Source organism: Tupaia chinensis, unplaced genomic scaffold (genome assembly GCF_000334495.1).
Source record: "Tupaia chinensis unplaced genomic scaffold, TupChi_1.0 Scaffold143936_1, whole genome shotgun sequence".
NCBI lineage: Eukaryota > Metazoa > Chordata > Mammalia > Scandentia > Tupaiidae > Tupaia > Tupaia belangeri.
The window spans coordinates 512,001-539,075 of record NW_006203787.1 but is presented as its reverse complement, the minus strand read 5'-3'; the positions used below and the strand labels follow the sequence as shown (position 1 = coordinate 539,075).

The following is a 27,075-nucleotide window of genomic DNA, read 5'->3' as shown; positions in this document are numbered from 1 at the left end:
AAGGAAAGTAAGAAATCCACCCCTACCCCCTCCCGACCAGGGGGATGGCCATGCTGCAGTCCCTTCTCCATTCTCCTCTCAGGATTTTGGGAATGCGTGCACATGTGCTTAAGCTGCTGGGTCCAGGCTCGAACCACAGAGTGGGCCATGTGGGACCCAGCACCTCAACTGCCATGCCACCTGCTGGCCCCTATGATCTCTTTTTAATTGTACTTATGGCTTGTTTGATTTGGAGCTTCTTTTTAATCATTTGGTGCCAGGTTTCCTTATCAGTCTTCTGATGTGCCATATGGTTGGCAAACACCTAGATGGGGAAGTCGATGCCCATCTGTAACTCATACTGATAAAAAGCCAAGGTCTTCTGGTCACATGCGTGCCCATGACTGGGGCTGGCTGAAGCTGGAGTGGGTTGCATCATCAAGACCCCGTTGAGGGGGCTCTCTCTTCCTCTTTTCTCCTTTCTCTTTTTGACTCTCACTCATGGAAAATAAAAAAATCAATAAACTTAATAATTTTAAAAAAGAAAAAGTTTGAAAAACAGACTCTATCAGGAAACAACTTCCTGCCTAACTATAGATTGTTGATTTGTTTGATTTGTTTTCAAACTGGATGCTTTTAGTGTGTTAATACGTTTTGAATTGGGAGAGATACCACATGGGTTGCCCTAATAATTTAACTCAACAGCATGCAACAAAGAAGGCTTTATTCTTGATCATGTGTAGAGACCGTGTCTGCACTGGGGTAAACAGAATGTTGGCCTCAGTCACAGATACTATTTTGAACACAATAGAGACATTGTGATATAATTGTGAGCTGAGGCGGAGAAAAATTGGTCTACATTTTATGGGATAACCACCTTGATGTACGCATCATACCTGAGTGATAAAAAGCAAGGCCGACAATCCAGGACTTGCCTGGATTTGGGCCATTAGGTACCTTCCACCTTATCAGGTTCCTTTCCTCCAGTGGCTGAGCCAAGAATAAGAAGCCCTCGGTCAGTGGTTCACCAACACAGCTTTGACCCAGGTGGACCACCAGTCCTTGGACCTCTTGACCCCAGCACCTGCATCAAGAGAACAACCAAGAGTTTGGGAGGCAGTTTAAACTTTCAACTAATGGCACCCACTAGCTTCTTCCTGCCAGTGACAGCTAGTCTCCTCTTGCTTTGTTTCCTCGTCCCCTGAGGCTGATCTCCCAAGGGTTACCTCTGTTTAGGACTCATCTCTGCATACCTGCCTACTGCTCAGCAACATCTATTCACTCTCTATTTATCTTCTACATTTGCACCCCTCTTTTTACTTAATGATTTGCCTAAGATGCAGAGGAGACTTTACGCTTGCACTTTGATTGTTAGAATCTATTAAGTTGCCAGGAAAATCATGATGTATTTTTCTATGCAAAATGTGTCATGACTTTCCAGACAACTCAATATTCCATTGACTGATCACTGTAATGCCTTTTTTTTTTTTTTTTTTCTTTTAAAGGCTTTTGCCATAGGGTGCGTGTACTTGCAGGCTTGTCAGAGACAGAGTGAGAAGGGAAATGAGAAATCACCCACAGGGAAGATGGCCCTGCAGGAAGCCCTACTCTTCCATTCCCCTCTTGGGACTATAGGCGCGCACGCATACACACACACACACGCCTGGTGTGATTTTCAAGCTGCTAGGTCTGGGACTTGAATTGCAGTCAGCCACCTGGGAGTCCAGTACCTAAACCACTATGTCACCTGCTGGACCTGTAATGATATTTTTCTCAGAAAAAACTTGAAGAAAAGTGTAATCTAATATTTCTTCCCCACCCTTATGGTTTGTTCATGGGTGGGTATGTGATAGCTCTGTCTTAACTTTGTGACTTTTTGCCAGGTCCACATAATAGATGAAAACATTTTATGAAAAATGCCTCCAGGCCTTTGGTGCATTGGCTATGAACACCATGGAAAGGGTTCTAGGAGAATCCCTTTCTACTAAGATTCCATAGACTCTCTGGTTGGAAGAGATGATTCAAGTCAGTGGTTGACCAGGTGTTCGATGATTAAATCTTTGGTTTGATCCCATCCGATTGTTAAGAGCTATGGAGGGGGTTTATCCTAATTATTACATCTGGCCCTTCATCTGTTGGTCCTGACATTTTTTTTTTTTGGCGAGTCACTGGTACTGTCCCTCTGAGGTTGTGCTCTCCCACTGAAATTCATCCCCAGGTTCCACTGCTCCTCTCCTCTAGGTCCCACTGTTCCTGGAACTGAGGTGGTGTCAGGCACAGGGAATTCTAGCACATGTGATTGTCTACCTGCTCTTAAACAAGAATGCATGTCAAAATGTAGTGTCTATACAGAGGCCAGTCTCTGGCAAAGAGTAATAGAAGAGGACTCTCGCTTTTAGGTATCTTTTATTCTCTTCTAAACTATTCCCTATGTCTTTTGTTTTTAATTGTCAGAGGGCACATGTGTGAGACAGAGAGTGAAAGGCAGAGAGTGGAGGAGGGAGAAAGCACCCTCCAGTGGGACATGGTTATGCGGCCGGTGGTCCCGCGGCATGGTCACACGGCAATACCTTCTCTTCCATTTCTCCATCCTATCAGGATCTGGGGCACAGACACACATGCATCTGGTGTGTTTTTCAAGCTTCCAGGGCTGAGATTTGAACCATACAGTCAGCCATGTGGGATCTGGCTTCCTTAACCATGAAGTCACCTGCCCCCCCCCCATGTATTGAAATACCATTTCAGAAAAAAAGTTATGATTCTGCAATGTTCCATTGCATGAATTTAGCAGATCTTATATAAGCTCCTATTTTTGAGATTTAGGTTTTAATTTTGTTTGGTTTGGTTTTGATTTGTGGAAGATTATGGAAAACATTGACTTCTTGGAATAGCGAAAGGTTAACTACTTAAAATATAAATTTGGTTTAAATGGTTTGTCCTTGTCATTGATTTAGCAATCCATGGTGACAGTTATTTCAATCAATAAATATGGTTGTTTTTCTGAAATAATATATTATTTCCAGATGGGAAAAATGAATAAAGACTGTCATTGAAAAAGGAGATTTCTTGGGACCAGTAGGTGGTATGGTGGTAAAGGACACTGGATTCCTACTTGGCCAACTGCGGTACAAGTCCTGGACTTGGTGGCTGGTTTTCTCACTTTACCCCACCCCTTTGCTCTGTCCCTTTCTGGTCAAAATAAAAATAAATAAAGTTAAATAAAAGAATTATTTAAAAAAAGAAAAAAGTAGATTTCTTAAGTCATCAGTATTGTAACTATAGAATTTTATTTAATCGCTTTCCTTTAAAAGAGGTCAGTGCAAAGGCAATATTCTTATGTAGTACATTGATAGAGAAACGTAGAAACTTAAAAAATCTAAACCTAATTATAAACAAGCATCACTTTATACCTGCATTGTTTCAGCGACTAACTTATGTATTGGGTCGCTAGAAAAGTCATAACACAGTTTTGCATAGAAAAAATATGTCATGACTTTTCCAACAACCAGTATTTTTAGTGGGACGCACTCCTCAAACATTTGAGCTTGACATTTTTTGTTACGCACATAGAAAAGGGCTCATCAAATACGAGCAAATCAGTTGTAATTAAGGAGGCCACTTTTAGATTTCTTAGTTCTATTTGCTGGAATTCCTGCTTCAGTTTCCTTTGAGTGAGTGAAGGTGGGTTGGGAGGAGGAGGGGAAAGTATTAGAGGTCTCCAAAGTATGACCCGTCGCTCTCTGACCTTCTTTATCATGTTCGTATCTCCACCCACTGCCTGAGACCCAGGCATAACAGGCAAGGGTAGACCAGGTGTCCCTGGTGTCTTCCCTTTTCTCCTCTTTGCGTTTCTTGTTTTCTGTCCAGTTTTTTCTTTCCCCAAGTTACAGGTGCCTTTTTTCCTCTTAAATCTCAACATCGCACCCAGCAAGGCCCATATTTTGGGGAAAGTTTTATTTTCCCAAATTGTCTTTGCCGTTCCCATCCACAGGAGGTCAGGTGACACGATCTCTCTGGGTCCATTTGCTTTCAGAGTACTCTTAAGTAAGTCACTGCCTTTATCTTACCTTGACTTGGTTTGGCTAGCTCAGGGCAAGTGTTCTCTTCTGCTTGTGGGTAGACGTTGAGGGAGAGGACCATTAGGTAAAAATGGAATGGGGAAGTCACATAAGTTAAAAAAGTGAAAAGGTCTTTGCCATTAGTGCAAAAAACGTCCCTTCTTTTCCCCATCTATAAAATGTGTGAGCATATGGGAATTGAATAAACTCTTCAGGTGAAGTCCTACGTAATTAATCTGCATTCTTTCCAGAGTGATGGGTCTTAGTGTTCACGCTTGTGATAACTTAGCTTTGCTGAGTACAAGTCAATTGAGGAGGAAGAGGTTGTGGTGGAGCCATCATGTAACCTTTGTGCTACTGTAGTGGGGTGGGTAATCATCTTCGTTCTTCTTCACTCCAGTGCCTGAAACAGTACATGCAGCTGGCGATCCGAGAAGGCTGTGGCTCTCCCATCACTTGCCCTGACATGGTGTGCCTCAACCATGGAACCCTGCAGGAAGCTGAGGTATGCATAGATGCCATCACCTCCCCTCCCCTTACCCATTGACGTTATTTATTAGGATCTTCTCCTTACAGACCTCCCTGTGAGGACATCTGGCAACAAAATACAGAGGTTAGCTTGTTAAAGGAGCCCTTTATTGCTCCACATCTTGGGATTCTCTATATGAACTGTGAAAACTGTCATTTACGTTCATTCTAGTTACCATCTTCAGTGGTAAAGCTCTAGAATTGGTGAAAATGTTAGACATTTATTTTACCAGCTATGAGGTTTGGAGGCTGCACAGTGAGTGGTCTGATGATCTTTAGTAGTTTAAAGATAAGTAGACCGTGAATTAGCCACACCTACAGAAAATATCATGATCCTGCAATGGGAGCCCGAGTTGGGCCATTCCTGGAGAGCAGAGAGGCCTTTCAGTTGGTCTGTGTCAGGCATCAGAAATGTCTTTGTGTTTTGAATGAGTTTGTCTCCTATTTTTAAGACTGTGGTCTGTCTATCCTTCTTTCCCTCCTTCCCGTCCTTATTCCTTGATTTTGGCTTGCCCGTAAATCTGCCATTTGATCATCAGACCCAGCTCACTTTAAATCAGAATATAATGAACTCTTGTCCACCTTTAGGATACGCCCTGGGTGCCTTGGTAAGCCTCTGAAAGAGGTTCCGAGAAACAGATAAAATAACAAACACAGAACACCTGCTCTGAACCAAGCACTCATGGAGTTGCTTTTATAGTCAGAGTTCTTTCTAAGCCTCTCCACAGACCTCATCCAATTGGATGTTACTTTTAAATAGAGAAGCCAAAGCCCAGGGCGTTTAAATAACTTACCCAAAAGTGCATATCCAGAAAGTAGAAGAACTTGGATTCTAATGCTATTCTTTTCCAGTGCTGTTTCATGGTTTTAAGAGTAGAACTAGGTAGGCGGATGGAATGTATGATGAGGGACTTGATGATTGGGAACGCGAACGTGTACATATGTGTGTATGTGAAGATATATATACTTTGTTTATAAATAAATATATAGGCCTTTACATAGGAGGGCTCTTCAAAAAGTTCATTGAAAATATATACAGTATAATGAAAAAAATGCATGGTTTAAAAATTTTTCTATCAAAATAAACTTGTACTTTATTTCCATTTTTCATGAACTTTTTGAAGTCCCTCATATATATCCTTTGCTTTGTAGACTAAGCAGCCAGAAAGAGGATATGGATGATTTCTAACCAGTCTATATCCGAGCGCCCTGTGTTTAATTTATGGAAAATTAGTGGAGTTGTACAAATGAGCTAGAACTGTTTTTTAGGGAAGGATAAAAAGAATGCATAATGATTTAGAAATGGCTTGTCTTAAGAAATTTATGAAATAGCTTACATTTTTGATTAAAAGGTAATATTAAATATGTAAGTCCTATGGAGAGAAATATTATTTACTTCTGTGCGGATAATGGGTAGAAGAAAGTTAAGGAGGGGGGAAATCAAGAATTTAGTATTTAGAATACTGTTGGTCTATGTAATTTAGAAATTGTTTTTGACATGAGACTAGGGGAACTAGCCCTGTAGCCTAGTAGTTAAGGGAACCGGATCCCATGGAGCCAGTTGTGGTTTGAATCCTGCCCCAGCAGCTTGGAAAACATGCCAGGTGCTTGTGTCCCAAATCATGACAGGATGAAGACATTGAGGAAGAGGGGTTGTGATGTGCCCATGCTCCATCAGGTGGTACCTTCTCCCTCTGGCAACTTATTAAAAAAGAAAGAAAGAAAGGAAGGAAGGGAAGAAATGAGGCAGACAGCAAGACCTGTATCGGGTATGAAATCTTTAATTTAGGTCGCCAGATCCATTAAGCATAAACGAAACAAATGGTTCACTGAGATTTCAAAACAAGTCTATGGAGTAATCGAAGTTCTTTGTTATAGACCCATGCTGTCCATCAGTAGCCACTAGCCATGAGTGGTTGTTAATACTTAGATTAATTGAAATATAATAATAAAAATTTAGCTCTTCACTCACACTGCTCACTTACTGTGTTTAAGTGTTCAGTGGCCTCATGTGGACAGTGACTGCCAGAGTGGACAGGGTCTTGCCCTTCAGAGGTTCTTCCATCAGTGCCGAAAGAAGTTGCAAAGTATCGTTCTAGGCTTTTCGGTAAATGGTAACTACCGGCCGTTGACACTTTGGATATCGATGTTCAGGCTACACAGATGGGTGGATGAAGACAGGTCAGGGTTTGTTTCTCCTGTGTACGTTCTCGCTCATACTTTCCTGCTTCTGGTTCTGTTTATGCAGTTTTACACTGAAAGCAACTTTACTCTTACACTCTATTAAAAAAGCAAGCCTCCAATGGCTCTTGAAACAACACAAAAGTACATTTGGGGAAAAAAAAGAACAAAAACATATTTCAAGCAAAACTACAGTATTTCTTAAATAGCATAGATTATAGTATTTATTTTTTTAAGAATTATTTTATTTAACCTTATTTATTATTATTATCATTATTATTTTCCAGTTTGATCAGAGAGAGACAGAGAGAGAGAGGAAGTGAGAAAGCAAGCCACCAGGTCTGAGACTTGAACCATGGTCGACCATGTGGGAGTCCAGTGCCTTTAACCACCATGCCACTTGCCAGCCCCGATTATAGTATTTCTTAAACTCCCAAGTCTTTTTGTCATTAGACAAGTAAGAAGACACTCCAGGGTGTTAATGGGCCATTTCTGTTCCCATTGGTCTTGCTAAGAGCCTGACCCAAGGTGCCCACTAATATACAATACTCAAATGCTCTTAACCAACTGACTACTATTTGTTTTTCAGAGTGGTTAAAATAAAATGTGTTGGTGATTGATTCTCATTTTCAATTGAGAACCAAGTAGAAGTTATGTTGGAGGTATCAGCAGCTTCATCATTTTATATGGGACTTGACCTTTGAAAGGGAATCCACACACCTGTGAAAACACACACCCATGACCTTGGCCTGTACCCTGTTCCTGTCTGACTTGCTCTATATCAAGGTTTCATCCTGTGGCGTTAGGGTTGTGTTATGTAGGTCATAATCTACATGTCATCAAGTATGTCACTGAGGCTCGTTCACGTGACGTTCGACTGGATTCTGCTTCCATGATTCCTCTTCCTTCCACCTTTTACAAATATTTTTCTATACAGGCAGCACATAAATACACATTTCATGTTGAACAGAATTCCGGTTAAATCTGGTTCCCTTTGTCCTGCTGCCATTTCTATTACAATATACAATTCTTCATTATTCATTATCTTATAAAAGCCATTTATCAAGGACATTTTTCTTTACATAAAGTTTATTTATTTCTCCCTGGTGAGAGAGAGAGAGGAGGGAGGAGAGGGGATGATGACTCCCCAGGAGGGCTCTCACACCACCATCCACCTACAGTCTCAGCTCACCCAGACCACAGGCACAAACATACCAACGTACTCAGGGAGCTCCCAGGGTGAGAACCCAGGACCTTCTCATGTTACAGGTGTTTATACAAATTAGAGAAAAGGGTGGAACACAGCAGATGATATACCTGGATATGGAACTGATAATCATCATAAATGGTCAAGGCTTTGGCGATTTTTTAGGGGCCATGACTAGCACATACAAAGGCAAGACAAGCCAGCACGTGCTTCATGGATCAACGTCTAACCCCACTAATTTAGAAGCGACAGGTATTTTCTATCTCGACCCCCAGAATAAGGCCTTTCCTAGCAGAGAAGAAAAGTGCATATTCATCCAGTAACTTCCATTCAACAAACAAGCTTCAGTCTTCTTCCGCAAGTACTAGATACCAAGTCCTGGTTGGAAACACAGAGAGTCCCCACTGTCTGAGAGGCAGGAGGCAGGGCCCACCAGGGAAGTGAAAACGGGCGAGTAGGGACGCCAGGGCTGGTGATCATCGCTGCTCACCAGACAAGGTATATATAGATCAAAGCATTGCATTGCAGCCCATAAATACACACTGTTATTATTTGTCAGTTAAATAATTTTTTAAATATCAATTTCTTTTATACATTCAATTGCGTTGTTTAGCTGCAAAGTGAATATTCCACTATGTGTATATTTCTCACCAGTCCAGTTGACAATACTATAAAGTTATTTTCAACAGATAATAACCCATTTCTTTGTCCCATAAATGCTTTGCCTCTCTATTTTTCTCCTTAATGTCCTTTCTAAGACTCTATTCCTTCACCCACCCTCTTCCCACACTGTATCTGGTATTCACAACCATTTACTACGTTTCTGTATCCTTTAGTCATTCAGTTTTGGTCATAGAGTGCGGATACTCGGTATATAACTCTTTCTTTTTTAAATGGCCAGAAGGTGTGTTTACTCGCCAAAGAAAGAAACAGAGATAAACAGAGAGCAGGGAAAAAGGCACCACCCCCCACCCCCCGATGAGGCATAGTCACACCGCAATCCTGTCTCTTCCGTTTCCCCGTTCTTCTTCCAGTATCTCTGGCCTACACACATCTGTGCTTGGCATGATTTTCAAGTTTCTGGGGCCAGGCCATGGTTGACCACATGGAATTTAGTTCCCTTAACCATTAGGCCACTTTAAAAAATAAAGTTTTTGCCATAGGGGCATATATGCTTACCGGACAGAGACAAGAGACACAGAGAGAGGGAAATTGAGAAATAACTCCCCAGGGGGGATAGCCATGCTGCAATCCCTTCTCCGTTCTCTTCTCAGGATTTCGAGCACATATGCACATGTGCCCAGTGTGATTTTTCAAGCCGGCAGGTCTGGGTCTCAAACCGTGGTAGGCCATGTGAGAGTCAAGCACCTGAAGTGCCACACCGCCTGCTGGTCCAGACCCCCCACATTATTTTAAAATAAAAGTTGAAGCAGTGTTCTGATGTGATTTGAATGATTTTGAATTTGTTTAATAGCACAAAGAAGATAAATGTGTACCACAAGGCGTCTCTTCACATCTTTCATTATTCTTTGGGGTTGTCAAGTTAGCAGTTCAATTTAGAGTACCTTGAATGTTCTCACAAAATTGGTTCTAGCCCTTTTACCAGAGGTCTGACTGAGTCTTCGAATCACCATCCTAACGCACTTATTTTAGTTTTACAGTTGAGTCAATGGCGACCTTGAGCATGAGTGACTGAGTTCCAAGTGACAACAGAGCCACTCACTTGTTATTATTCTAAAGAACCTGATCCACCTTTCTCTCAAAGCCAGAAGAGTAATAGAAACATTCCAGAAAATTAGCTTTTATACCAGAAATCCAACAGACATGGTCAACGAGTAGAGTTTTAAAATCTATGTGTGGGAGCTAGCAGATGGTACAGGGGTTAAGATGCCTGGATCCCACATGACTGACTTTGTGATCCGAGTCCCGGACTCAGTGGCTTGAGAATCACACTGGGCATGTGTGCGTGCATGGCCGGAATTCCAAGAAGAGACTGGATAAGAAGGGCCTGCAGCATGCCATGCCCCCGGGGTATGATTTCCTACTTCCCCTCTCGCTGTCTCTCTACAGTGAGCACATGTATGTGTCCTATAGCAAAACTAAAAAAAAAAAAAAAAAAAGTGTATTTATTGCCTTCTGGGTTGCTTTACGTTCCTGGCATGCAGCTTCTGTTTCTTCTTCCTCGTATGCCCAGATTTCCAGCCCAGGGCTCTGCCTGTGGTAGGCTGCCAGTGAGTACGTGGGGAAGGTGCTAGTCTCGGGGTGGAAGCTGGGAAGAGATGGTGCATTTTGAGGGGTATCTTTATTCCAAGAGGATTAAATCAAATGGGCAGTGATGGGATTAACTTTTAGGGATCACAAGTCTCAATCGAAAAGTGATTTTACCTCACAAAGGTTCATTCCATTCAAACCCTTGACTTATAAAATAGTAAGTAGGGATTCAAAGTAGAATAAGAGACAAAAATATTAGAGACCTGTGGCATCCTTGTTGGCTGCAATGTGTACTCTGATGAAATTTATCTTTCTACTTTAATATTAAACACCCATCTCTAGTGGCTTTTTATTGCATTAATTTCTGTCATTTTCCTCATTAGCATTTCATCTCTGTCTAAAACATCTTCTTTCGTGTTTGCCTTGTCTTCCATAAATAAATGGTTTGACTTAGCTGTTACATAAATTGCTTGTCCTTGAACCATGAGAGGTTTCAGGGGTTGACTTTGAAGTTAAAAAAAGGTCTTCATCAGTCCACAGACTATTTTAGATGAGGGCAAGTGGGGTCTAGGACTGTCTCACTGAATCAAAGACTTCAAATAGCTTTGGGGGGGTGGTTAAAAATAGATTCACGGAGTATTATTGAGGTCTCTTGGGTCCAGATAGTATCTTCTTCAAGTCACCTCGGTCCAAAAGTCAAAGGAGCGTTCAGTTATTTTTCTCTCCACATTGGCTCAGCAGCCGAGTCCAGAGCTGACCTCTGTTCCTCAGTGGCCCACCTCATCTCATTTCCTTGCAACTTCTGTCTCCAACTTTGAATTTCATTTGAGTAACTTTGTCTTTCAGGAAAGATGCCAGGATATAACAGATGATCAAAGCTGGCTTTCCATGTAATAAAAGCCTAAATAACCACATTTAAAAAATAACTATTATAAAATGCAAGTAACATGAAATTGACCATACATTTTTTTTTTCCCTGTGAGAATTGCTAGGGATGTTTTATTTAAGGTACCAGATGAGAATGCATCATTTTCCCAACTGGAGAAAGAAAATGTGCATAAAATTTAAAAAATATTATTTGTTTCTTTCATGAATAAGAGAGATAGACACAGAGAGACAAGCGCTTGTAACTGGACTTCCACATTATGGTCCATCCCTGGATTGTGGGCACGCACACGCCTGATGCACACGCTCAGGAAGGTCTCCTGATGGGAACCTGCAGCCCTTCCTGCATGAGTCAGCCTTACGAAGCATTGTATTACTGCTGCACCACCTTCCAGTCCCTGGAGAAAAATATTTTCATAGCTCAATTCACGTTTTGTCAGACTTCACTTGGGGGGAAGTTGCGCCTTGGTTATTTCATGGCCCTTCATAAAATCAGTTGACTTAGTTTGAATCATTTACAAAATAAACCAATTGAGATTATTTTTTGGGGGGGAAGATTAGATATTTTTTTTTGTGGCTGTTAGTTTTTGCTATAGAGTGCATGTACTTGCTAAAGAGAGACAGAGAACAAGAGAGAGACAAAAAGTGAAAAATTGCCTCCCAAGGAGGATGACCATGCTTCAGTCCCTTCTCCAGTCTCCTCTTAGGAGTTAGGGCATGCATGCGCTTGCACCTGGCATGATTTTCTAGCCACCAGGTCTGGGACTTGAACCATACAGCTTGCCATGTGGGAACTAGCACCTTACCTTCCAAGCCACCTGTTGGCATCAAGGAAAGATTAGATTTTTAAAAAATGTATTTTCACATATATTTGTTAAATACAATTGTAGCTGCATCATTTTCTTACTCCAGTTTTCTTAAAGCAGAATTCCTTTTTTAGTTGCAAGAATTTTAAATCTATTAGATTCTCAGGAAAGTCACGATGCATTTTTTTGCAGAGAAAAACAGAAAAAAAAAAGTCATGACTTTGCTGGCAACCTAATAGATACCTTCTTTTTTTTTTTAATCAAAAAGAAATATCGACCTTCATCACTTAATAACCTACCCGTTTAACTATTGCTGGGACTTCATGCGGTTCTGCAGTACCGGGAATCCCCTTTCTCTGTTGTGCCAGTCTCAGGAAGCCCTTTTCTCAGTCTGTGTGTCTCGGGAATCCCCTTCTCAGTTTCTGTCTGTTCCTGCAAGGGGTTGGTATTCACTACACAGAGCATTGGCAATCACACAAGACTACACATTTCATTTATACGTGTGTACTTGATTGTGCACTCACAGTATTACTCAGAATGAATACAAAGGATTGTGTCGGATTTCTGTTGTGTGTTTAGTCACTTTCGGCACTTATTGGCATATATTTTTTGTGCGGATAGAATCACAGTATTCTAGGGTGGCGTCTTATGATACCTATTGCAAAACACCTATGCTGTGGTGGTAACACACCCCCAGACATTCTCCTTTAAACTCCTCACTTCGAATCGAGCAATTTGCTTAACGACCTATTCTCACAAATGGACCTCGGCAGTTGTTAAGGAGAGTGTCGATAGTGTAGATTTAGAACTGTCAAGGCTACGACTGTCTCTGTATCAACTTGCTAACTGTCTAGAAGGCTAATACCAAGTCCTTTGATTTTTTTCAGTTGTAAATCTTTTAATCAATGCCTAGGTGCTTACATCTTGACATCAATAGAACTAATATTTTTAGAATGCCAGTTTAAGGGCAGTCGGCGTTTTTTACATCTGCCTTTGGAACACAGTTTCGGAGTGATTAATCTGGAATGTCACATGCTTAGGTATGAATCATTGTCGTTTACTAGTAGACCTGGTTTATATTGTCGTCTGATGTGGGAATGTGGGAGTCCAGCCACAAGAAATGTTTTGGGCAATCTTTTATTTATTTATTTTTTTCTTTCTTTTAGACCAGGGTACAGGATGGCAGGCAATGCAGGGTATCTGAGGGGCTCCAGGAAGTGATTTTTGTCAGAAGGCATGTTTATATTGTTGGGGATGCTACTGTTTCCTTGGTGACAAATGATTTCTAAGGCCCTGTTTACCTGATCTTGGTTTGTAAGTTTAAAGCAAGATCTATGTCTTTTTAAAAATTTCTTAGATGAATGTAGAGAGAAAGGGCACATTTTTCATATATGAACACAAATATAGTCCAAGTAATACAATTTGATTGTCTGTCTTAGCATCGTTATATCAAAGAAGGGAAGATGGCCATTGAGTTTGTATTTGAACAGTGATTCCTAGCCATGGTAGAAAAATGGGGATGATTTGAGAATTGCTGCGTGTGAATTATTGAATCGACAGTGTAGAGAAAAGGAAGCAAACAACTGATTTAGAGGGGACCTAGTAAGCAAACTGAGAGAGAGACCTCATGACAGGCTGGTCGCTCAGGGATCTACGAGGACTGAAATCTCATCTCTCTAATCTCTCTGGTTTCAGATCGCCTGTTTGGTACCTGTGGATCAGTTTCAGCTTTATCAGCGGTTAAAATTTGAACGAGGTACGCATTCTTCTTTTAATCCTGCTGGTGATGTGGTTTTCCATGTGTCATCCCTGCACTAACCCGCATGGCAGATTGAGGCAGCTGTGGGCTGTCAACAAAACCGCAAGAGGGAAAACTATAATTACAACATAAACTTTCAGCTCAGAAAAACAGAGCAGGAAATAGAACTTTCAGGGTGTTGGTTGTTTGCATTTTTAATTTGACTGATGTGAGAAAAGTTTTGCGAAAGTTGGACGGTTTCGTAATACTGGTAATACAGAAGAAAATGAGTCTCACAGTGGGTTCGACCAGCGATTTCCCCACTGCAGGCAATCACTTCAAAACATTGACCAGCCCGACACTGTTACTGCACTACCTCCTCCAGGGGTCACCACTTGTTCTTTGTGTTCACTTTCTAAATCATAATAGTGGCTAAAAGCTTGGATATGTAACATTCTAATGTGATTTATAGTATATTGGACGGTTTTCTTGCTGACTTTGGGCTTGGAGTAATTTCTATAGCCTTCGCATTGACTATGTAGCCTGTTTTTCTGGAGGAATTGTATTTTCACTCCTTTTGGTTTTTTACTGGTCTTTTTACTTTTTTTGTTTTTGGATGTTTTTTTTTTTTTTTTTTGCTATAGGGTGCGTGCGCTTGCCAGAGAGAGAGCAGAGAGAGAGAAAGCGAGAAATCCCCCCCCTCAGGGGGCATAGCCACACGACAATCCCTTCTCCATTCTCCTCTCGGAATCTTGGGCACGCATGCACATGTGCCCGACGTGAGTTTAAGCCACCAGGTCCAGGACTACGAACTGCAGTCGACTACATGGGAGACCAGCGACTTAGCCGTTACGCTAACTGCTGGTCCCTCTTATTGGTCTTTTTTAAGGGGGCCCTTTCCAGTTTGCTATACCCTAATATATTCTTGAACTTAATGCTCTATTTTTTAGTATCTGAGAATTTGGAGAAAAATTATTTTCTTCAGCTCTCACAGAACTGATATAGTCTCATTGCATATACAAAAAAAAAGTTCTAATCTAAATGTTCTAATCTAGCATGAGCATCAAGTTTTCTGATTGCTGACCTTTTTTCAATAATTATTTAATTTTATTAATCATCATCATCATTATTATTTTTTAATTGAACAGAGAGAGACAAAGAGAAAGAGGGAAAGTGAGAAAGCAAGCCACCAGATCAGATTTAGGACTCGAACCGTGGTCAGCCATGTGGGAGTCCAGCACCTTAACTACTACGCCACTTGCTGGCCGCACTGACTTTGTTTATTTACTTGCCAGAGAGTGAGTGCAGGTGCTGGGGCTGGGGAGAGCACCTCCTAATGGGCTGTGGTCATCCCACGATCCCTTCTCCCCTATTCATTCTGTCAGGATTGGAGGGCACACACACATGAAACCAGCACGTGTTTCAAGCTGTCAAGGCTGGGGTTCACACTGCGGTTGGCCAGGGGGATCCAGCTCCCTTAACCACTGTGCTCTGGGGCCGGGATCCAGCTCCCTTAACCACTGTGCTCTGGGGCCGGCCCCGATTGCTAACCTGTCAATATGAACCAGTAAAATCTGGAGGTAAGGCTATGTGGGGGAGTGAACATTCATCTACTGTATTCTAGTAAGTTTGCTAAGCACAATTACCTTTATCTCATGTAATTTTTGCAACGACCTTGACAGTTCTTGCAGCAAAAAAGAAAACATGCAGAGTATGACGAGGGGCGGAGTAAGAATATTTGCAGGAGAGTCGTAGGGTGGCACTTGCTCCCTTGGCCAAAGATCTGACCTGCTCTTAGGACACTGACTCTTCTCAGCCAGCCTAAAGCACCGGGACAGATGATGTAACTACATGCATAAGGCTGGTGTGTTAAACTGAGTTAGCAACAACAAAGAACTTAGACCAGATGGTTTGAATTTCAAATGGCAGGTACATTTTTGCCCTCTGTAAAGATCTAGGTGGGAAGTCAGGAAATAGAATGTTCTTGCACGTGGATTCAGAACCGGGGAGTCAGACGATGCGTGGGTTTAGTGGATGAAGACAGTCTGGTGTTCCCATCCTGTGTGGGTCTAAGCTAACGTGAGAAACGAATGATGGAGGTCATTTATGTTGGCCCTCCCTAATCCAGCCATGTGGGTTGATTAGTTTAATTATTATATCAGATATTTAGTGACTGAATGTGATCGCAAAAGATGGTAAGGGAATACGTTCTTTGCCATTTTTCTTCTCTATCTCTGTGTTCTTCTTTATAGAAATTTATTATAATTAGAACATGGACACTCTAAATATTTGTCCTAGTGATGACCATAGCTGGTAGCCAGTGCCATGATTTGAGAGCTCTCACCTGGAGAAAAGCTGAAGCCTGAGGTTGGATTTTCAGGCTGCTGCTGCTTGTTTTAATTGTCAGCGGGCATGTGTGATCACCAGAGGGAGAGAAAGCACCACCCAGTAGACCTTGGTTGCACCACAGTCCTCTCCTCCATTTTCCTGCCTGTCAGGATTTGGGGCACACATGCATACACATACTCGGGGTGTTTTTTAAGTCATTGTGGTCATTGCGGCCAGGATTTGAACCACAGTCAGCCATGTGATACCAGCTCCCTATGCACAGGGTCCAACTGCTACACTTTGGGGCTAGCCCTAGGCAGCTTCTTAAACAGTGAGATGTGGCCCATCGAAGTCACCAGTCTTACTCAGGCCAGCGCTCCATCTCCTTAGCATGTTCCCCTGTCCCAGTGCCCCTCTACCACCCCATGACACTGGCCTCCTCCCTAGCCAGCTCCACTGCCCCGTCTGTCAGCAGCAGACCTGCCATTTCTAATGCAGAAGACAGCCTTATCAGCCCAACTACCTTCTTGTAACTAGTTAGACAAATTCTAATCGGACCAACAATTAAAACCATATGTGGGTTGATTCTTACTCATGTGTATAAATCTTTGGTTGCTTCTAAAAATAGTTGCCAATGGGGCCAGTGGGTGGCATGGTGGTTAAGGGCGCTGGACACCCACATGGCTCACCACAGTTTGAGTCCCGGATCTGGTGGCTTGCTTTTTCACTCACTCTCTCTCTCTCTCTGTCCCTCTCTGGTCAAATTAAAATAAATAAATAAATACATACATAAAGTTAAATAAAATAATTTAAAAAAATTGGCTAAGAGGGACCAGAAGATGGCATAATGGTTATGTTGGTGGCCTCCCACGTAGTTGACCACAGTTTGAGTCCCAGACCTGGGGACTTAAGACTCACACTGGGCGCATGTGTGTGTGTGCCCAAAATTCCTAGAGGAGAATGGGGGAGAAGGGATTATGGCGTGGCTATACCCCCTGGGGGGGTGATTTTTTGCTTTCTGTCTCTTCATCTCTCTCTGACTCTCTGGCGAGTACATGTGTCCTATAGCAAAAATCTCTCTTAAAAACAATAGTGGCTAAGAGCCTGAGTGCAATTGCAGACTTCACCTACTGGTCATGTGACGACAAGCAAAGTACTTAGCATTTCTGTGCCTTGCTTTCCTCATCTGTAAAATGGGGACAGTAATAGTTACTACACTGTAGACTTGAGGGTTTAATGAATACTTCTACAAGTGTTTCCTGTGTCTCAGTGTTCCCGAGAGGAGGATGGAGGAGAAGGGATTACGGAGTAGTAATCCCCCTGGGGGTGATTTCTCACTTCCCCTCTCTCTATCTCTGTCCCTCTAGTGAGTACATGCACCCTCTGGAAAGAGGGGGAAAAAAAAAAGACTGGCATATTCAGTGACCTCATTGTCTGCTCAGTTTGATTTTTTGATGCCTTCATCTGTCCTTAGTCATCATCTGCTCACCTGTGTGCGTGCGCTCTTCTTGAGCCCACATTTCTGGCATTTTATGGTAAATGTGTGACAAGTCGAGGGGTTCCTTCCTGAGATTTCCCAGGCTTTCTCCTCAGTTTTATGCTCCCTCTGCTTTTCCAGCCAGTTCTTTCCTATGGATCAGTTTTAAATCTAAAATGGCACCTTCTAGATAGGTCAGTTTCCCTCAGAAAGACTGAAGTGTGTGCAAGACATGACGTACCTGTATCAGCAGATGGGGAGATTGCTGAAGAGGACCTGAGTGAGGAGACAACCTTGCCTGCCTGCCCCGTGGGGACTTCTGTGTCCTCTATCGTATAACACGAAGGGGGGATGATAGCGGAATGATGGTCCTAGGGTTGTGAAGAGTACATGGGTTAATATTGTACATGTCTTAGTAGGCATTCAGTGATCGGGCACTGCCATCATCATCATTTCTATCGTCATCATTCACCGCCATTGCCACCAAACCTTACCTTTTCCCAATTTTCTAAACTGAACTAAGTCAACATCTTCCAGAATTTAGTTCCTACTTTGGGCTGAGCGTATAGCGCAATGTTATCATTTTCATTTTCTTTTCATCTTAATTAAAGTCTTGCTCAGCATGCTTCCATTCTCATTGTTCTAGACTGTAGAGAGTTGTACAGAAGCTTGATGATCAGGGCCAGCTCCTTACCCCTCCTAGCGTATCAGTTTCTTTGAATACGGGCTCCTCTTCCTCGAAGCGTGAGTCCTACCATCACTGACCACCTCCGAGGAGGTCATGGTGGAGCATGATCTGAGGTGGAACATCCAGGGTCGCCACTTGAAAGAGAAAAGGTTTCCATGGTGATTGTGGAAGTGAAAATCTACTCAATGTAATGATGTGTTTTCATAGACAGTGGTGTGGAGAAAAAAGGCCCGATCCTATCATATACTCAGTAGCCATGAATGAAGCCAGCTCCTCACTTCTGTGGGTTCTACTCCAACAGCCCTAGACTAGATAACCTGAAAGGTTGATTCTGAGTTTGAAATGCTGTGGCTCTCTTCAGTCTTGAGATCATTCCCTTTGATGCTGGCCACCTCTGTTTGGGTATATTTGCTGTAGCAGATGTTAAATCTGATCCGTTTAGTTTAATTGCATTTTAACTATCTGCAGAAGACCTTTATTCTTTGAGATAAGAGAAAGCAAATTAACTTTGGCATAATTAAAACCGCGATGGGTCATAAAAGTTTGAACAGTTTAATTTATTTCAACTGATAATTAAATTAACTTGGGTGCATGAAGTTTCCCCACAATAATAAAAATTCATGCGACGTCGTTTTTGGCTCAGCCTCACAGAGGTGGAGGATGGTGGAAGAACTGCTCATGTTAGTTGAAGGCATAGACACAAAATAAAAAGCAAATTCCACGTGTGTCGTGCTGATGGTGCCAGCCAGGGCAGAAAACCAAGGCATGTGGACGCTGCTTTTGTGAACTGAAAACTGCCCCAGGGTCAGGCCTGATCCTTAAGTCCCATGACAGCTCGAATTTCCCACCTCTTTCCCAATAGTTGTCAGAATGCAGAAGTAGAGACGAGTTTTAAGTAGGATTTCCTACCTTATATACTTTGCATGACTGTCCAGGGTCTGTAGATCAAGTACCTGTGAGGCTTGGCTTCAGCAATCCGTTCTGCTCTCCATAAGTAAATTGCAGTTCCTGTCGGACTTTGTCTATCTCTGCTGTGAGCTTGTCACACTCAATCACTTCTTAATCATGTTCGTATTAAAGTCTAGAGGTACTGTTGTTTGGGGACTGACTGACAGTTTCCTAGTTCTCATTTTCTAAGTTTCTGGACTTTCCTCCATCTCAGAGCTACTTCATGTTTTCATCACTGCTGATGCAGAAGAAATGAGCTGAATGTGCATCAGTTCACTTTCTTCTAGCTTTGTAGTCAAAATTCAAAGGGGGAACAAACCTTAAACTTTTTGCATAATATTGTTAGTTACTTACTTACTTACCTACTAACTAACTAACTAACTAACTGCAGAGTGCGTGCATTCGCCAGAAAGAGAAAGTTTTTAAGCTGGTGCCAGGTTGAGACTTGAACCGTGGTTAGCAGTGTGTGAATCCAGTGCCTTAACCACCATGCCACCTGCTGGACTCTGGATGCTGTAAATTTTAACAGTAATAAGTTTCTTAACTTTCCCTGCCCTTATTTTTCTTTCCTTTTTGTCCAACTTAGAAAAGACCTCTGATTTTGAGTGGGTGGTAAGCAGATATTTGATGTGGGAGTCCATGGCTCTGAGTTGCAAACCAGCTTCCCTTTAAGCTTAGGATTTATGAAGCAGCTGGAGCAATCTAAAAGAAACTGGTTCATGGTAAAAATAAGTAAATAAATAAAAATCAAGACCAAGACTTTATTCATTGTCATTATTTTCTTTCTTTCTTTCTTTCTTTTTTGAAGTTGACCAGAGAGAGACAGAGAGAGAGATAACAGGAAAGTGAGGAAGCAAGCTGCCAGGTCTGGGAATCAAACCACTACGCCATCTGCTGGCCCCAAGACCAGGACTTTAGATCCCATGTGTGTCACTGTCCCTTCAACTTCCCAAAGCTAGCTAGCTTGCTTGCTTGCTTGCTTGCTTGCTTTCTTTCTTTCTTTCTTTCTTTCTTTCTTTCTTTCTTTCTTTCTTTATCTATCTTTTAAAGAGATTTTTGCTGTAGGGTGCATGTACTCACCAGAGACACAGAGAGACAGAAAATGAGAAATCTTCCCCCAGGGGAGATGGCCACTCCACAATCCCTTCTCCTCCATTCTCTTGGGATATTGGACATGCACGCACATGCGCCTGGCATGAATTTTAAGTCACTGGGTCCGTAATCTAACTGTGGGTGACTGTGTGGGAGTCCAGTGATGTAATCATGACGCCATCTGCTGGTCCCCAACTTCCCAAAGTTTTAGGGCTCTTAGAGGCTCTATTTCTCTTGAGCTATAAGGATCTGTGAGTCACAGGACCCCCCCCTTCCGGTTACACTTGTGTCAAGGCCCATCGCTGTCTAAGGGTGAGAAGGGGAGAGAGAAAGTTCTTTTTGACAAAGTCTCACTGTGTCACGATTTTCCTGCCCCACCCTCCTAATTAGTACAGCTAGGATTACAGGCATGTGTAGCTATGCTGGTGTGCTCAGGTTGTCCCGGAAACCAAGCTCATGTGATCTCCAGCCCCCCAGGCAGTGGCACTGTCTATGTGCCATGACTGGGCAAGGCAATATATTTAGAGATGCTGTTTTTGAATGAAAATGTAAAATAAGGATAGATTGAATTTCACTTTCTAGGTAAGACATCAGTGGAAACAGTGTTTACTGGAACATTTCACTTTTTTCTCATGACATAGAAGTTGTAAAATTAAGTTCAGAAGCTAAGCTCCTACTTAATACCTCCACATCCTGTTTGTACTTGCTGGGCCTCCTGGGTGTAGGTTTGCAGGAATCATAGGTCTTCAGAGGTTCAAAACTAGAGCTTCTGGGAGCAGCAGATGGTGTAATGGTTACATTGCTGGGCTCCCACATAGCTGACCATGGTCTGAGTCCTTGACCCAGTGGCTTAAAACTCACGCCGGGTGTGTGTGTGTGTGTGTGTTGTGTGTGTACGCCCAAAATCCTGAGAGGAGAATAGAGGAGAAGGGATTGTGGTGTGGCCATCCACGCTGGGGGGTGATTTCTTTCTGTCTGCCTCTCCAGTGAGCGCATACGCCCTAACCAAAAACCTCTCTCTCTAAAAAAACAAAAACCAAAACCAAAAAACAAAACTAGAGTTTCCTAAGTTCAAAATTTACAAAATGTGTTTGTTCAGAGAAAAGGGGGCTACTCTACCCCTCACATAATACCGTTTTTCTATGTTCTCTTAAAGACCACATATGGAGAAAGCGTGGTTTCTGCTATTGAATAGAAGCGAAAACTAAGGAATAATTAACACTCTAACAACGGTCTTTCCTCAGCTCCCCTCTCCTGAGTGCCACGTGGACTAGCTAGTGGGCCGAGGCTGGTTCTGTGGAAGCCCCTGCTTCCTGTCTCAGAGCACACGTGTCTTCTACACATTGTCTCACTAGCCCGTGGGTACGGCAGCAGAATACCCAAGTGGCAGGTGGTCTGACTCCTCAGCTCAGCCACACCGTCTGCTCTGTGTCCCTTATGCAGTTTGCTCCCTCCTCGTTCTTTAATTTCTTACCATATAGCAGAAGAAACCTCGCAGTCTACTGCTACCTTCAGTGACTGAAAGGACAAAACTTTATGTGCAAAATGATTTTTTCCCTCTGCTTTGGCAGATTCTTTAATTTTTTCTTTCTTTCTTTTTTTTTTTTTTTTAGAAGTTTTTGCCTTAGGGCGTGTGTTGGCCCCAGAGAGACAGAGACAGTGAGAAGCAAGTGAGAAATCACCCCTCCGGGGGTATGGCCATGCCTCCGCAATCCGTTCTCCTCCATTCTCCTTGTGGGATCTTGGGCACGCATGCACTTGGCGTGATTTTTCAAGCCACTGGGTCCGGGGCTTGAACTGTGGTCGGCCATGTGGGAGTCAAGCGACGTAACAGCTACACTGTCTGCTGGCCCCATTGGCAGGTTCTTTATGCCCAATTTTCTTTCAGTGTAGTGCCCAAAATAATTGTAGGAGGGACTTCGGATGTTTGCCTATTTTGAGTGCTCAGAGGTGTGAAATGGCCTGCAAATTTGGGGCAGAGAGAACCCTCCCCATCTGCTCGTTAAGACAGTGGTGGCCTATTCCATTAGCACCTGCCTTGAGAAACGGGACAGTGCTAAGTGACTTGCGCTCAGTGATCTCGGATCCATTTTGAAGACAAACACCAGAAATCATTACTCTTGGTTGGGTTATACTTCAGTAATGTTAACTATAGAGAAGGGAAAAGAAAAGGGAAAAAGCCTCAAGCTGAAATCCAATCTTTTAAAAATTTGCCGTAAGGCTTGTTTTCTTGCTGGAGAGAGACAGAGAAACGGAGAGACAGGGAGAAAGCACCCTCCAGGGAGAATGGCTACACTCTACTCCCTTCTTCTCCATTCTCTTCTCAGGATTTGCGACATGCACGCACATGTGTCCAGCATAGTTTTCAGGCTCCCGGGACTGGAACTTGAGTTGTGCTGTCAGTCATGTGGGATCCAGACACCTTAACCACCACGCTACTGGCTGGCCTCAGAGACAATCACATTTTCTTTCTTTATGCTTTAGAAGTTCACCTGGACCCCTCCCGAACATGGTGTCCTGTAGCAGACTGTCAGACTGTGTGCCCCGTTGCATCGAGTGACCCAGGACAACCCGTGCTGGTAGAATGCCCTTCCTGCCACCTGAAGTTCTGTTCCTGTTGCAAGGATGCCTGGCATGCAGAGATGTCCTGCAGGGAGAGTCAGCCCATTGCCCTGCCAACGGAGCATGGGTAAGAAGGGAGCTTTGTCCTGTATTCACTAATTTCCTTAGAAACTCAACATATATTGCTTGTTACCTTGTGGTGTGACATTTAGGGACTGGTTATTTCCCACAGTACTGTCCTGCCCTAAGAAGTGTCTCAGAACTGGTAACTTGTCATCAATGAATAGCCATGAAAGCATCTCTAAAAGGGATTTTAGTCCTGTTCCCCAGGAGAATCGCCAAGCTGTTGCCGAAGTTCGAGCGTGAGTTTGCCTTCTCCATGTAGAGAGCCACCATGCTTCACTGGTTCTCAGCAGGAGGTCATGGCTTGTCTCGGCTGTTTGCGTGGATACCACTCCTGCGACCATTGCTATTAACGTATCTCGTTCTTCCTACCCGGGAAACGGGACCGAAGTTATTTCTTCCCTGACTGAATTGTCGGCTCGTGAAGTGTGCCAATCATCTCAGAGAGAACGCAGCCATGGAAACAGCAGCTCTGCGGTGGACTCTGGGGGGGGGTGTCTTCAGAACAAAAGGAAAATGTGAATCATGAGAAAACTATGACTGCGTTTCGAAAACCTTGGCATCAAAACAAACTTGCACTTTAATTCCAATTATCTATGAATGTTTTGAAGTCTCCTTACATAGCCCAGTGTTCTCAGATAACATAGGAGGAAAACTCTGTAATACTCCATGATAGAATGGTGCCAAGGTTAGGATTTTGTCAGGAGGAGAACAGTCCAGTTAGTACCTTTCATTGCGGAGGGTTTTATGGCAACAGCCAGTGAGAGACCTTTGTGTTTGATCCCTTGCTTTGCTTGAGGCCATGGCTGTCCTGCATCAGAAAGAACAAACTACCAGCCCGGTTGTCACAGTCCAGGTGGCTTAATCACCCTGCACCCTCAGAATGGGCAGAACGGGTCTCCAGGAGCAGTAATGCTCCCTGGCTCTGCATGGACTTCAGACCAAACCAATTGAGAGCCAAAAACAGACCTAAGAGCATGGTAAGCATGCACCCTCTTGGCCAGACTTCAACCTCCACCAGCGGTGAGCTCCCTGGGTACCACAGGGCAATGTAAGGGGCTCAAAGGACAGGACAACTGAGTTTCGACACTGTCGCTTGTTACCTGTGTGTCCTGATACAAGCCACCCCACTTGTGAGTCTTTTACCCATCTGCAAAAAAAGGGAGTTAGGGTAGCAAGTGCCTCACTATTACCAAGGGGCTCCAACAAGTTCAGGAAACATGGAATTGATGTATGAATTTATTTTGGTGCAAAAAATTGAAATCCATGCATAGTTGTTTTTCATAATATGCATTCTCCATGAACCATTTGAAGACCCCTGTATGTAAGGTTACGGCCCAGGCCAGTAACCTGACGTAGATTTGGCATCACTCTCTACGAGTCCCTGTCTTGTGACTAGGTGCTTCTCCGTCTCTTCCACCCAGTTTGGGCCATTTGCTATTTTCTAGACTTGTACTGTCTATCTATATGTATTCAAAGGTTTTTTTAATGCTGTTGGATGTTTATTTTAAAGTATTGATGACTGAATCCCTTCCCTCCATTTATTTGATAAACAGATTCTTAGACGGTTATCTCTACCCATTTTGGATCCCGGGGTAGATTGGCCAGGGTCTCTGACTCCTTGCATTTTTTATTCACACCATGTGTGCTGAGAGAATGGGATATTAATTTAGCAAAACAACAAGTGCAATCAGCTCTGGAAAGTGTGATTGTAGAATTCACTCAAAACTAGAATAAGTCCGCTCACTCTTTCTTGCATGAGTTATCCCCATGGCGGAAACTTGGCACCCCTCCTGTGTCCAACCCCCTCACACTTTCCTTTGGCAATACGTTGAGCATGGATCACTGAGCATCTATTACGTTACCCCCTGGGCATGCCTGGAAGTCACAGAGAGCCACCAGCTGAGACTCTCTCTCATTGCTTTTGTTTCTAGGACCCTCTTTGGGACGGACGCGGAAGCTCCCATCAAGCCATGCCCCGTGTGCCGGGTCTATATCGAACGCAACGAGGGCTGTGCCCAGATGATGTGCAAGAACTGCAAACACACATTCCCCCGCTCCCCGGCTGCCCCGCTGCCCCGCTGCCCCGCTGCCCCGCTGCCCCGCTGCCCCGCTGCCCTGCAGCTAGCCTCCCGCAGATGTACCTGTTAGAACAGAGGGCCCGTTTGTGTCTTGCAAAACAAATGAATTTTTCTCTCTGAGTCTTCCTGAGCTCGCTCCTTTAGAGAGCTATGAAACCTCTTCTATGATCATCGGCGTGTTGCCTTAGCTTTAAAAGCACGCTTTCGTTTTAGGGGCATGTCTGGCTTTGGAGGCATTGTCTCACTCTATAGTAAAGGGACTATGAGTTTATTATTATTGCATGTACGTGTACAAAATTAGGGTATTCATTATATGTTTTATTTGTATAGACAGAGCTAGGTATTGGGTCGTCGGAAAAGTCATGGCACACGCTCAAGGGAGAACCTGTTTTCTTGCTTTTTTTTTTTGCTTTCTCAAAGTCACTGGCATTCCTTGGCTTTGGCTGCCTCTCTCCATCTTGAAAACTAGTCATATCATTCCTTTCTGGCCCTTCTTCCAGAATTATTGCTGAATTTGAACACCTTTGGGAAAAGTTGTCCACCTTTAAGGACCCATGTGATGAGAGCGGGCCCACTGGGACAGTACACAGTCATGTCCCCATCTCGAGTTCCCTATTTAGGCAGACTCGCACTGTCCCTGCTGTCGGGTAACGAAGCACATTCACAGGTTCTGGGGTTAGGCTGTGGGCATCTTGGAGGAGCAGTTACTCCGTTTACTGCAAGTAGGTGGCTTTCTTTTCGAATTTAAAAGAAAAATGTGGCCACTCAGTGGTGTCCCTTAACCAACTCTGTCACTCATCCATTGGCCTGTGAGCTCCTTGTCCCTCTTTTGTCAGCGTCCTTCCCGAGATCAGGAGGCTTGGCCTAATGGCTGTCTTCTCTTTCCATTCAGGAAGCATGTCTTCTCAAACTCAGTCTCATTTTCATGCCGCCCTGGGTCAAGCCTAATGGTGACCCCAGGGTTCAAAGGCGGTGTGAAGGATTGATAAGAGGTCTAACTTCAGTCTTTTAAAGTTTGGGGCAGCACCCCACCGCAAGTATGTCCCCACGGCTCCACGGCTAGAGGGATTTCTTTTATCCTTTTTTATTTTTAATTGCCAGTGGACACATGTGCTGGGATGGGAGAAAAAGAGCGAGCACCCCACAGTGGGGTGTGGTCAGTCCTTTCTCCTCCCTTTCTTCATTCTGTCAGGACTTGAGGCCTGCACATACGTGCACTGAGCTTGTTTCTCAAGCCACCAGGGCTGGAGTTGAACCATGGTCGGCCATGGGGGATCTGTCTCTCTGTGCACAGGGCTTAAGCACCGCACCATGGGCTGACCCTGGAGTGATTCCTGATGGACAAGATCCAGGGCTACTGCTGCCCTGACCTTGCCTGCATTCTCCCTGGTTGATATTTCGGCCACCTCTTTCCAGTGGCACTGCTTCTCCGGGCCTTCCTTCCACCCTTCTGGCCACGTCTCAGCTCCCCTTCCAGGTTCTTCCATGAGCCATGCCTAAATGCCTGTGCTCGACAGCTTCTTGGCTACCCAGTCTACACGTCGCCCTGGGTAACCTCCCACCCCACAGGCCCTGGTGCCTGTGTTTTCCCCAAACCCAGACCTAGTCACGAGCCACCTTTTGAGCAGTCGTGCCCGAATGTGCCGGCTGTCTGTCAGCAAGTCCCAGACATGGTTATCGCCTTCCAACAAAACCCACCTCTGCTTTTCCTCACTCTGGACGGAGTCCCGGCCTTCATTGCAGCCGGCAGTTTCCCCTCATCTGTGGTTTCTTCTCCATTCCTCCATCTAGTTATTTACCTTCTTGTCTCTGAATTGATTTGTTTATTTGTCAATTTATTATTTATTTGGGGGGGCAGGGAGAGAGACAAGGCACCTCCAGTAGGATCTTTGCGCTGTGATCCTCCACCTGCCCTGCAGGCGGGACCGCAGGTATGCCTGGCGTGAACCAGAGCCTTCCTGCATGGCCTCTGGCATTTCCCAGCAGCACCCCTCTTGCCGGCCGCACAGCAGGTGGGGCTGGCCAGCGCCCTTCCCCATGTCCCATGACTGCAGCTTGCTCATCTCCACCCATCCCCGTCACTGGGCTCTCTCGCCTGGTTTGTACAACTGCGTCCAGCTGCCTCATTCCCACCTTCCCCTCGCCCTGCACCTCACTGGGGCAGCCGCTCTGATGTCCTCGAC

The 27,075-nt window shown here is 43.8% G+C and overlaps 1 protein-coding gene across 1 annotated transcript in view; it reads left to right on the top strand.

Moving 5' to 3' along the window:
• Positions 1-27,075, top strand: part of RNF144B (ring finger protein 144B) — a gene marked incomplete in the record, with an annotated part of 89,333 nt that overhangs the window by 58,610 nt on the left and 3,648 nt on the right. The window contains 4 exon segments of the mRNA XM_027767132.1: positions 4,438-4,542; positions 13,551-13,611; positions 22,611-22,815; positions 24,746-24,863. Of these exon segments, the coding sequence (XP_027622933.1) occupies positions 4,438-4,542; positions 13,551-13,611; positions 22,611-22,815; positions 24,746-24,863 (489 nt within the window).